Source organism: Asterias amurensis, chromosome 3 (genome assembly GCF_032118995.1).
Source record: "Asterias amurensis chromosome 3, ASM3211899v1".
Lineage (NCBI taxonomy): Eukaryota > Metazoa > Echinodermata > Asteroidea > Forcipulatida > Asteriidae > Asterias > Asterias amurensis.
In genome coordinates this window covers 6,740,392-6,754,671 of record NC_092650.1, presented here as the reverse complement: position 1 = coordinate 6,754,671, position 14,280 = coordinate 6,740,392, and the positions used below count along the sequence as shown (strand labels likewise).

The 14,280-nt window shown below is 34.6% G+C and overlaps 1 protein-coding gene across 1 annotated transcript in view; it reads left to right on the top strand.

The window, feature by feature from the left end:
• Positions 1–4,032: 4,032 nt before the first annotated feature.
• The window catches only part of LOC139934578 (calbindin-32-like), a 54,230-nt gene continuing 43,982 nt past the window's right edge, over positions 4,033–14,280 (top strand). The window contains exons 1-2 of the mRNA XM_071928858.1: positions 4,033–4,326; positions 10,509–10,588. Coding sequence (XP_071784959.1) covers positions 4,230–4,326; positions 10,509–10,588 — 177 coding nt within the window. The 5' untranslated portion in view covers positions 4,033–4,229. The remainder of the gene's footprint in view (positions 4,327–10,508; positions 10,589–14,280) is intronic.

Genomic DNA, 14,280 nt, shown 5'->3' with positions numbered 1-14,280 from the left:
TCAGTTGCAGTTTCAGTGTGCTGGAAAAAAACAAACTGAAAGGCACTGGACACCTTTGGTAATTGTCAAATACCAGTCTTCTCACTGGGTGTGTCTCAACATTGCATAACCTAACAAACATGTGCAAATTTGAATTCAATTGATCGTCAAAGTTGCGAGATAATAATGAAAGAATAAACACCAATTTGTGTGCTACTAGATGCTTGAATTCGAGACCTCATCTGCCGAGGGCTCGAATTCAATTCAAATATTGTATTGTCTAGAGAAATTACTCCCTTCAGAGGGAGCCGTTTCTCACAATGTTTTACAGATCTCCAGTACTCGTTACCAAGTAAGTTTGTTTGCTAACGATCATATTTTGAGTAATTACCAATAGTGTCCCGGAGGCTACCTTTAAAGGATTTGGGTACTTTTTTGTAACACAAAACACAATGTCCACATATTTACATTAAACTTACACCGTTTAAAGATAATAATAGAAAGCTTCCCTGAAAATATTAGATGCTGAGGTGTAGTTTTTGAGAAATAAGTAAAACAATGTCATGAAAATACGTTTTTACATGCTAAAATAATTTTCATGAAAACTATTTTCATGACACTGTTTTACTCATTTCTCAAAAATTACAGCACCTCAGCAAGTAATATTTTCGGGGAAGCTTTCTACTATCATTATCTTCAAACTGTGTAATTTAATGTAAATTATGTGGACCCTTTAAAAGGAACATTTCAGAACTGGTTTTTGCTAACAAAACAGTTGTTGTCAGTGTAAGGTCTTTATGTAATGCATTATATACATAAACTGACACACCTGTACAAGTTTGAGATCGATCGGCCATCCTGGTCAGAAAATAGTGAGTAACAAATAACAAAATTGTGCATTGCATCGATGCCAAAACAAAAATGAATAAAACGCCCATTGAGCGACAAACTCAAAACGCGAAATTATAATATTTATTTCTCATCAAATTATGACATTTCAGACATAAATGTTTCAAGGGAGGGTTTCTACCATCATCATCACCTGACCGTGTATGTTTTATGTAAAAATATGATCTTCACGATTTTTGTTTCTTACCAATTCTGTAACGTTCCTTTAAACTTCGCCATGAAGATATTTCCATAAAAAGCTTAATACAATAGAGAACGAACAAACCCCCTCAAAACATTATTATGACCTGACGCTTCGACCCTGGCATATTTTTCTCTCGAAAATTAGCATTCGAAAAAAAAACTCTACTATGTCATTGTTTGCATTTAATTAGTTCCTTTTGGTTTGGCTAGCAGTTTGAAACAGCTAATTTCATTCTTTCACTGTCAAGTCTCAGATCAATTGCTCACTCTAATCGATCGAATGCGATCGATTTGTTTGCCAACCAAGATGAATTTGAACTATAGTCTTTGTTTTACTTCTACTTCTAGAAAAACATGCTAGGCTAACGGTGTAGAGTGATTAATGATTTGTTAACACAGCTCCGGATGAAGTTTATTGTTCAGATGTGTGATATTATGTTGATCACAGTGTTGTTATCTCAATTGTGTTCGGCTGACGTTGGATCTCATTTATGCTGGTATTTTCATGTTATGCATTTCTTTTGTTGGGTAACACTGGCTGTTGATTTCCATTGCACGTTGCAAGTGTGTCTTTCCATTAAATCTTTAGGCTATACATTTCACGTAAATAGCTTCTGGTGGCAATGTTTTTATAATAATAATAATAACAATAACAATAACAATAACAATAACAATAACAATAACAATAACAATAACAATAACAATAACAATAACAATAACAATAACAATAACAATAACAATAACAATAACAATAACAATAACAATAACAATAACAATAACAATAACAATAACAATAACAATAACAATAACAATAACAATAACAATAACAATAACAATAACAATAACAATAACAATAACAATAACAATAACAATAACAATAACAATAACAATAACAATAACAATAACAATAACAATAACAATAACAATAACAATAACAATAACAATAACAATAACAATAACAATAACAATAACAATAACAATAACAATAACAATAACAATAACAATAACAATAACAATAACAATAACAATAACAATAACAATAACAATAACAATAACAATAACAATAACAATAACAATAACAATAACAATAACAATAACAATAACAATAACAATAACAATAACAATAACAATAACAATAACAATAACAATAACAATAACAATAACAATAACAATAACAATAACAATAACAATCACAATCACAATCACAATCACAATAACAATAACAATAACAATAACAATAACAATAACAATAACAATAACAATAACAATAACAATAACAATAACAATAACAATAACAATAACAATAACAATAACAATAACAATAACAATAACAATAACAATAACAATAACAATAACAATAACAATAACAATAACAATAACAATAACAATAACAATAACAATAACAATAACAATAACAATAACAATAACAATAACAATAACAATAACAATAACAATAACAATAACAATAACAATAACAATAACAATAACAATAACAATAACAATAACAATAACAATAACAATAACAATAACAATAACAATAACAATAACAATAACAATAACAATAACAATAACAATAACAATAACAATAACAATAACAATAACAATAACAATAACAATAACAATAACAATAACAATAATAATAATAATAATAATAATAATAATAATAATAATAATAATAATAATAATAATAATAAGAATAATAATAATAATAATAATAATAATAATAATAATAATAATAATAATATCGAAGCCTTATATAGCGCACGTATCTACCAAACAAGGTACTTAAGGCGCTGAGTATACACAAACTTTCGGAATGATAGGTATCCAATTGCAATGATGAATTTTGAGACCCAATTATTTAGCACCTTAAAAGGGTTTACAAGGTGCTACGGCGCATACAGCAGCCACAGTCAGGAACACCGGGGCGAACCCCCTTTTTTCGATAAGTGCACTGGGTTATTTTATATGCGTAAACAACACATGGGACCAACGGTTTTACGTCCCATCCGAAGGACGAAGCAATGGTTAAGTGTCTTGCTTAAGGACGAAGCAATGGTTAAGTGTCTTGCTTAAAGACACAAGTAATCGTAACATTATTTGAAAATATTGATTCAATATATCTGTTGTCTAGAAAGTGATCATGAAGTAGGTACAACTGACGTACAATCCGTGTTTAAATCCAATGTTCTGGTTCCGGAACAGCCGGACCAGGGATGGGTCAGGTCACATTGGTAATGTTATCTGGGTCATGGATTCTAACCATGTCAGAGTGCATTAACAATAATAAGTAAGGCAGTGTTCATTTTATTTGCAACCACATACGGTTGGATTCAATATAAAAATACTAAAACTTACAAAATACATAACAGTAACTTAATCATTAATGTATACATGTATTTACAAGGTGAAGGTTCAACAAGTAAACGTTAAATATCAAAGAATGGCAAGTAAAAATATTAAACATAAAGACAAGGAGACAGCAACATTATTTAAAAATACTAGTAAACGCATTATTAAAACATGCACATAATTTGTATACGATAGAAAAACAAGAAGAAAAAACGCTATAATTATTTTATCCATCTCTTTCCAGCCTAAGCACGTACGCCTAAAATATTGATGGATCAGACAGTTTCCCTTGTGGGTTATTACCTAAGATTTTTTCTAACAGATATTAAAAAGTAATCAAAAATCACCTAAAAATGTTGTACTACATTTAACACTAGTCTGTGAGCTAAAGTTGCATTTCAACCATAATGATATTATGCTAAAACACTCCGACAGATTGAATACAACAAAACCCGAGCTGAACTGTTGTACTAGGCGACCTTTTAATGTGAGATACCATACGTACACACGCATGCGCTTTCCACTATGGTACCACCACCTGCTCAAAACGCAGCAGTCGTGGCAAACTGTGTATACTACAGTGTCGCGGTGAGTTATGTGTAACGTATAAACAGCGCATAACCAGGGACTGTGAACTCACTCTACTGTCTCACCCCGAAAGCAAACGGCTATCGCGCTCTCCGTGAAGCTTGCATACCTACAGTGATAACAGTCATTAGTCAAACGTATTAGGGATACTACTTATAAACCCCGACAACAGCAAATCAGTTCTTTTTTTTGAAGAGCCCGCTTAGTAGCTAATAATCATGGATAAGGAATCTGCTATAGAGAATATGCGAAAGCAGTTTGAGGATATGACTGCAGAGGACTTTGCCCAGACATGGAACAAGTACGATGCTGATGGTATGTATTTAGATTGATTAGATTGATTCAAATTTATACTTCAACTCTGTTTATTAAAAGGCTCATTGCGCATTATAGACAACGGTATCAATGGTTTTAGGAGTGGTTTGATGTTTACTTTGCTTTTTTTTCTCGTTAAGTTGTGATTGTTTAAAGGATGTATTTGATTTGAGTGTTTTGGCTTTAGGTGTAGTGCAGTTGCGTTAACCCGGGTAGCTCGTCCTTCATCCAATTTTAAAACTAAATTGCTTGCACCACTTTGCACCAACTCCGGAGTGCACTGAATTTTTGGGCAAAGACTTATAGCATATTATCGAACATTTTCAAAGCACTCGACATTGTAGGCGAGGATCAAACATTTCACCCTCATAGTTTGTTTTATTAATATTATTCGTTTGTTTTTGTACAAAGGATGTTGGTCCTATCATTTTATTATGTAATGCACATTGCATTGTCCACTTCTGGAGAATGACGGGTAGAATCGTTAATGTTTGCACGCGAGTTTATGCAAATTTCAAATGTTGCTGGTATCTGACTAATTACATTGATCGGTTTCAAGGAAACCCTTGTTAGCCAAAGAGAACCCGCCGAAACCACTTTATAGTCTAAGCACCCGCATAATGATAAACAAATACAATTATGAAATCTACCATCAAGGCTTTAAGCGTACACGGCATGGAACATTTTGCCTCAGTGCACTAAATTGCCAATTAGCAAAGTTATTAATATAGGGGCAATTTTGTTTGCTGTTCGATTCGATGAAACTGACGATGGGATGCAACACGTCTGGTCTTTTGGGGTATTTCTTGTTTATATTATGAATAGAATTAGTCCATGCTATGTGGTATGACTCACAAGAGAGCCGATGAAAGCATAAACCAGGGCCCAAATACACATTCTGCTTAAGCACAATATTGCTTATACAACCAAATTATGCTTACCAGATTAAGGTTACCAGCTGAAATACCATTTTAAATGTCGAAAATGTAACTGGTATCCTGCGATGTTATGCCTATCATACACAACTTAAGCATAATTGTTGCTTAAAGGCAGTGAACACTATTGGTAATTATTGTCAAAGACTAGCCTTCACAGTTGGTGTATCTCAACATATGCATCAAATAACAAACATGTGAAAACTTGAGCTCAACCGGTCATCGAGCTTGCAAAATAATAATGAAGAAAAAACCACCCTTGTTACACGAAGTTGAGTGCGTTTAGATGGTTGACTTCGAGACCTCAATTTCTAAATCTGAGGTCTCGAAATCAAATTCGTTAAAAATTACCTCTTCCTCGAAAACTACTTCACTTCAGAGGGAGCCGTTTCTCACGATGTTTTATACCATCAACCCCTCCCCATTACTCGTCACCAAGAAAGGTTTTATGCAACAAAATTATTTTGATTAATTACCAATAGTTTCCAATGCATTTAAGCAGCTACATGGACTTAGTCTAATTAAATGTCAGGTTTTCATGTTGTCCTCAACGGTAGGCCCAAGGCTTGATCACTGCCTCCTCCCGCTCGAAGACCCGTTGGAATCCACGCCCTAAGTACCGCGTATAATATTTCATAAAAAACTCTGAAGCCATTTTGATTTTGCCAATATAGGTTACTCAAATAGTTATTTTGGTTGTGGCTGATTAACGCTACGGTATGGGGTAATGGCAGATGCAGCGGTCCAGCCATAGACCTTATGCATTGACGTCATCCAGCGGCCATCTCAGTGGAAAAACGGTGACGCAACAATCGAAACGCACAGATTTGTACGCGCGGCGCACAGGATTGGCCAATGAACAATCTCCTTTTGACCTCTAGGTGAGGGCGCCCTACTGAAATGACGTCATGTGCATAAGGTCTATAGCCACATTCAAAGCCGTGAACCCAGAAACATCACCTAGTTTTAGAAAACGCAAACATCTGGTTTTTAATAGCATTGAACTATTATTGAAGCAGGCAATTGATACTGCTTTCGAGGGCATTTTTGTAAGGGAAGTTGTTGGTTTTTCTAAGAGCAGTTTTTGCATTTTGTAGGGTATTTTTTGTATTTTTAAAGACAGCTTTAATGGTAAATGTCAAAGACTTGTCTTCACAGTTGGTGTATCTCAACATAATATGCCTATAAAAATAACAAACCTGTAAAAATTTGAGCTCAATCGGTCGTCGAAGTTGCGAGTTTTATACTATCAACCTCTCCCCATTACTCGTAATCAAGAAAGGTTTTATGATGTTAACTATTTTGAGTAATTACCAATATTGTCCACTGCCTTTAAGAGTAGTTTTTTGTGGTATCAAGGGCAGTTTTTATTTTGCTCGAAAGCATTTTACTTTCTTTGCAGAATGTTGTGATGTGTTGTTAGAGAAATTATATTTACAATAGCAGATGGGGTCGATTGTCTGCGACCTTACCCTTATGGTAAAGCGGTCAGTCAAAATTTGGTTAACATAAAAAGAGTTACTTTTAATTATTTTTTTACACCAAAGTTTTGAGTGAACAGCCGTTTTTACTCCCTACTGAAGACACACATAGCATACTTACTAATCGAAACAATGAGATGTCAATAAAACTCTTCCCAGAACCATAATAAACAAAAACAAAAAATACTGACAAGATATTAATATTTACATATGTGACACCTCCTTTGTTGGTCAGTTATATTTAAGTTTCGAGAAAAAAATTCCTATTTAAAAGTTTTTTTTTAACCAGTTTATTTGTCCTGTTTTTTTTTTCTTTTCCTTGTTGGACAATTACGTTTAATGCTCAAGAGAATAATTTTTCTACTCAATCGTAGTTATGTTTTTTAGAACAATTTATTTGTTTTACTTGTTTTTTTTTCCCTGTTTGGCAGTTATGTTTTATATTCAAGAGTATTTATGTTTTTCTTCAATGGCAGCTGGTCACATTTTTCAGCATATCTAGAAAATGGAAAACATTTTATTTACAAACAGAAGATAAATGTCCCAAAACCGGCTTTCGTAAGTAACGTCGCCTTCAAATTACCTGCTTGCTATCGTTCAAATGAAAAACAGATGAATTGACTGCAAGGCTCATGCAATTGTGTGTAAGTGTCCATCTGTTTTAATAGTGCATCAATTGTTTTGGTTAGTCCATTATTTGTTTTATTAACCTTGGACCGAAGTCAAGTCAACTTAGATCTCATGAAAAGGTCGAACCTGTTTCTACCAATCACGCTTCAAAAATTAATTGCTTTCAAATCCCGAAAGAAAATGTCTGGAAGGTTCATAGAAAGTGTGTAATTTTCCATGTGGTGTTATTGTGCTCCTTAATCAAAACCACAGTGTTTGTTTATGTTATATTTTGCTCTTACTAGTTGTCATTTACTAAATGCATCATATCAGCCATTATTCTTAGTAGCAAAAATTATAGATTATGCCATACAGACGAACTTCACAATTGTCCACTGTTTATGAAAGCAATTTATAAAAATACGGTTGAATAAAACTTTTGTTCGTTTCCGTTTTTATTAAACGAGAATCTGCGCTGAATCTGCAGAATTGAAAAGCGTTAAAGATGCATCAGACAATGCTATACCATTGCCCGTGACCAATTACTCTGCAAATAGAACGACATTTTCCATTAGTCTTAAATCCAGTCTTCGTTAATTATGAAAGAGAAGATCGACCATTGAGGCTTAGATGTACACTAAGTGCATTGACTGCATATTTAATTTAGGTTTCCCGTTCAATGTCATTTCAATGGCATTAAGCCTTTAATAATGCCCACCTTCTGTTGTGTGGATACAATGATAATATCGATGAATTCCTGTAACGCAAAATCGGTGACAGGTCGGGACATACGTCATCATTGTACGCGGCCATCTTGATTTTGTATCTACTGTTCAATCTAGTTTAACCATGCATGAAAAGAGGATGAGAACAGAGCATCTGCCTCATTAATAATTTGTAGAACCTCAACATATACTTTTATAGCCAAATACGACAGCCAAAGTAAATTAAATGTGTACATTTGGATGACTCATTAAAGACACTGAAATACATTTTTCAAAAGATGCTTGGGAAATTACATCTGTGTGAGGGTGGTTTTTATTTGGAGGAAGAATATATTGACGGGCCAAGGGACTCCCGAAGTAAAATTGTGTAAATGAAAAAAGAAAAACAAAAACAAAAAACAAACAAACAATTGAACGTTAAAGGCAGTGGACACAATTGGTAATTGTCAAAGACTAGCCTTCACAGTTGGTGTATCTCAACATATGCATAAAATAACAAACCTGTGAAAGTTTGAGCTCAATCGGTCATCGAACTTGCGAGATAATAATGAAAGAAAAAACCACCCTTGTCGCACGAAGTTGTGTGTGTTTAGATGGTTGATTTCGAGACCTCAAGTTCTAAACCTGAGGTCTCGAAATCAAATTCGTGGAAAGTTACTTCTTTCTCACCAACTATGGCACTTCAGAGGGAGCCGTTTCTCACAATGTTTTATACCATCAACCTCTCCCAATTATTCGTCACGAAGAAAGGTTTTATGCTAATAAATATTTTGAGTAATTACCAATAGTGTCCACTGCCTTTAAGAAAGAACTTCTAAGTGTTCTCACATTTTTTTTAAATACAGTTAAGCTTTCTCTGCACTCTATGCTATGTGAGTTAATATTTTTGTATTTTTTTTTAAATATGTACACACGCTTTAAAGGCACCTGATAAACTGATGCTGAAGATCTTCTGAAAGGTTTATTCTTGCCTTCAATAATGATTTGTGCTCCCCAAAAGAAATTATTTTGATTGTCTCCTTTATTAAAAGTAAGTCCATTCATCATAATCTAGGGCACAGCGTACCACACCGATTATATTTGTCAATCTATAATGTGTGTTCGCCAGCGAAACAATTTAATTAACCTTGGACCGAAGTCAGGTCAACTTGGGGAATTAATTTATTCAAAGGAAGAACTTACTCCACTATCAAGAACCCGTGACTGGCGAGCACGAAAGCATTTCATCCAGTCGTGCACTGATCGCGATTCCCCAGATACTCAACAGGAAATGCCGAAATAATGTAACTTTCTTAATCTTAAGACACTTGTTAAGACACTTGTTTAGACACCTGTTTTTGTTCCAGAGCTGATTAGTGATTTTGGTGTTTCCAGTTGCAAATGGTATTTAACCATACAGGCTTAAAGGCAGTGAACACTATTCGTAATTACTCAAAATAATTATTAGCAATTAAACCTTTATTGATTACGAGTAATGGGGAGAGGTTGATAGTATAAAACAAGGTGAGAAACAGCTCCCTCTGAAGTGACGTAGTTTTCGAGAAAGAAGTAATTTTCCACGAATTTGATTTCGACACCTCCAAGTTTAGAACTTGAGGTCTCGAAATCAAGCATCACAAAGCACACAAGTTCGTGTGACAAGGGTGTTTTTTTCTTTCATTATTATCTCGCAACTTCGACGACCGATTGAGCTAAAATGCATTTGTTGAGATACACCAACTGTGAAGACTAGTCTTTAACAATTACCAATAGTGTCCACTGTCTTTAATGCACTTGACACTAGTGGTAACTAAATTGATTGTTAGCAGGGAAACGTATATACTTGCATGTTAACGAGCAACGAGGAACTTTTGCTAGGAAATGTTCCCTCTGAAAGTAACGTAGTTTTTGAGAAAAAAATAGGTGGTTTCTAACTCAAATATTAAAGGCAGTGGACACTATTTGTAATTACTAAAAATAATTATTATCATAAAACTTTTGATTACGAGCAATGGGGAGAGGTTGATGGTATAACACATTGTGTGAAACGGCTCCCTCTGAAGTGCCATAGTTTTTGAGAAAGCAGTAATATTTTCCATGAATTTGATTACGAGACCTCAAGTTTAGAACTTGAGGTCTCGAAATCAACCATCTCAATACACACAGTTTCGTGTGGCAAGGGTTGTTTTTCTTTCAAGTTCGATGACCGATTGAGCTCAAATTTTCACAGGTTCGTTATTTTATGCATATGTTGAGATACACCAACTGTGAAGGCTAGTCTTTGACAATTATCAATAGTCTCCACTGCCTTTAAAAGGCCTAAACCCCTTTTTAGGCAACTGAAAGCACACAAACTTGTGCAACGAGGGTGTTTTTTTAATAAAGCAAAGTAGTGCAACACTCTTATAATCTTCATAGCCTCTTTATAATAAAATAACCCCTTGTTTCTCCAGGCAATGGCTTTATCGAAGGAGGTGAGCTGACATGTTTCTTCAGGGATCTGGTTACAGCCAAAAAGGGATCATCGCAAGAGGTGGGTTACTGAAAAGTGATGTCATATTATTTGAATATTTTATGTTCGGGGGTTTCTCGGCTGAGTTTCTGCAGTGTTATTTTTTACTGCTGCCGAAGTAAAATCTTTCATTGATTTACTTCAAACTGCAGTCATATGCACTTCCCCCAATGGTTGTATCTGTAAAGTCTTTTAGTTGGAGTGAAACAACCAGACTTTTTTGAACCAACAGGCAAACAAAATGTTTGGTCTCTGAGCCAACTGGCAAAATGTTTGGTTCCTGAGCCAACTGGCAAAACATCGTTTGGTCTCTGAACGTAACACTTAACCAAACTTGCATCCCTCCACCTCGGAGTAAAAGGGTAAACATTCATTTTTAAGAAATCCACGTTTACAGTGCAAAACTGGGGTGTTAAATTAACGCCATCGGTGTTGTCACTTATAGATACCCTGAATCAAAATGTACACCATAGGGTGTTAAAATCTTCTCTTTTTGTGTATCTCAACATAAGCATTAAATACCAAACCTGTGAAAATTTGAGCTCAATCGGTCGTCGAAGTTGCGTCGAAGTTGCGATAATAAAAATAGTAATAATAAAAATATAATAATTTATTTTTAATATAACGTCTTATACATACAAACAATCTAAAAACGCTATACAGTATGTTACTTTGTATAAACATTCAGCTAAAAAGAGTAAGCAAAAAACAGCAAAATCACATTGTACATAATAATGAAAGAAAAAACACCCTTATCATACAAAGTTGTGTGCGTTCAGATGCTTGATTTCGAGACCCCAAAATCTAAGTCTGAGGTCTCGAAATCAAATTCGTAGAAAACTACTTTTTTCTCGAAACTATTTCACTTCAGAGGGAGCTGTTTCACACATTGGTTTATACTACCAACCTCTCCTCATTACTCGTTACCAAGTAAGGTTTATGCTAATAAATATATTTTGAGTAATTACAAATAGTGTCCACTGTCTTTAAAAACAGTTACATTGGTGATGTTTTAACACCCTAAAAATTGTTGTGAATGTTGATTCTCTTTTCGGTATCATCGTGTGACAACACTCATAGTGTCATTTTTAACATCCAAGGCCTTGCAATGTATCTATCATTCGGCTATTTTATGTTTCTCCCCCATCCCCTTTCTCCACATAATAAACTGGCGGCACTACATCGGTGTCCTTATTTGAAATGCATTTCTTCGATTTATTCGTTCGGGTGCGATGACCAAAAGTTTGATTACATCGACTGGCGTATCCTTCTTTTCCTGAACTTAACACTTAATCATAATTGCACCCCATCCAATACGAGCACGTTTACACCTGGGAGTAAATGTGTATGTGTTCAGTGTGAGAGCCTAATATAGATACATTGCACTGCCGCAGGGAGACAGGCTGTAAATCGAAGAATAATATTTGAACCAATATCGCAAAGTGCCCTTTACTGTCATTATGTGACTTTTTAAAGTGCATACTCAACATCATCAATATAACGGATCGTTACCGAACCAATAGTTACCGAGCTTCATAACCTCACCTAGGTGGCTGAAATTTCCAATCAATCAAAAGATTTCCGATTTGTTTGTTTTACCTTTCCGGGAATGAACCCATTTTGGGGGATTTTTTTATTTTATTTTTTTTTTTAAATATTGTGCTCAACATTGAATAAAGGTTCAAACGAACAAATTTCCCTTGATAACTTTGACCGTGACACCGACCTTGTATTTCTGATTTACTATAACTATTATTCCAACACGTGGATCAAAAGGCAAACATTTATTCAGTATGCACATTTGCTTCAACAACGTTAAAGCTGTTAAAAAAAAACTTAAAAAACACAACATAACACAGCAATCTGAAAGAAAAAACGTTGTTTTTAACATACAATGGTGTGTAGTATCCAATGGGTTCGGCTCTAGAACTGCTTTATAACTTTAAGAACCGGATTGTAGAACGGCTACCGATATCAAGCAGCAGCGTAACTATCAATCTTGATAATGTCACTCAAACAGCCAATGTTTTTATTTTATTTTGTACGCTCCAGAAATCAAATCTGGAACTTCATTATAATTTTAAGAACCGGGTCCTAGAACGGCTATACCAAATATACACACAAGTCTGCAGCCTGACACTCGACCAATAAATGAACTGGAACCAAAACAGCCACTGGTTTATGTTTTGCATGTTCTATTATTTAAATTAGTGAGAAATATATTATACATTTTCACCCCTGGAACTTCATTATAACTTTGAGAACCACTGTAGAACGGCAATACAAAATACACAAAATAAGCTATATAGATGTCCGATTGACATAAGTGAAATGAATTAGTGTATAAAGTCACCCTCACCACTGCAGTATAACTTTAGGTACCTTATTGTGGAATAATGCCAGGTATGCAGTTGAACACATACATAAATGAAACACAAAACAATGTAATATAACTCCTTCCACGTACTTCAAGTGTGCGCCCCAACGCATTAAGAGGTGTAATTGCATAGCGAAGAAGTCAGGTTGCTCGACACCCAATACGTAGTGACATCATTGACTGCACAGAGTGGTTGAATCCTGATGATTTTGTATGTGTACCTTAATGTACTTCATTTCACCTGAGACGGCTCGGTTTGTGCCATTTGAGAAAAGATAATAAGGTTGTTTTTCTTTCTTTGCGACAAGACATTCAATCCGGGGAGTTGTGATCTGACGTTGTCGTTTGTCTCAACACCTCGTTCGTGGCAGTTGAACAATGTTGAAAGAGTGATACAAGCCATATCTATTCATGTTATATGTGTATGATGTGTTGTTAATTGTTAATAATTACCATTTAATCATAGCTGATAACATTCCTGTGATATTTCTCAGCTCAATGAGAAGTAAAATGCCTCAGGTTGCCGTGGCCCTCCAGGGCTATTGATAATACAATGAATGCTTATTATGAGAGAATTTACAGGTCCTGTAAATATGACGAAATCCCACTGCCCCACTGGATTGCTTATTCTGATTATCTGCATTTGTGAAACATACCTCTTGATGCACTGTTTATGTTTTATCGTAGAACAATCTCGTATGAACTACAACCTCTTATATACACGGTGTCTTTCCTCAGGAATTCCTTTTTTTTTATATGCACTAAATAAATACTTTTGCAAGAAACATCATCAAACACAAATCATGTTAGCATTTTAACTTTGGTTATTACAACAACGACGTGTCCGGGGGTTGAGGTGGGGCTGAGGTGGGGTGGGGGTATGATGATTTAAAAATGCATTTCGATGCAATTTATTCAACTCGCATATTTGTACACTGTTTGCTTTAAAGGAAAGCATACGTTCTGTAAAGAAAGTACTTTGTTCGAAGTACGGCAGCTATCGATAGTAATGCACTTTGAGAGTAAGTTTACCTCGAAGTAATGCGGTTATGAAAACATTATAGTTAATATCCCCCGGAATTTGATTTGTTTCAGCGTGTATTTTTACAGGTATGGTGTATATTATTATCATATCATATTCTACACTTATAAATAAAAAAAATCAAATTGTTCCAGCAACGGTACTTTACCTACCAATACAAGTGCAACTTGGAGTCGTACAGTCATGTATACATAATGTGTACAGTACAAACCATAAACTGACACACCCTTCGAAATTCTACACACAGTAGGCCTAATAATGATTAGTAGGTTGTTGACAGTCCTGTGAAATGTT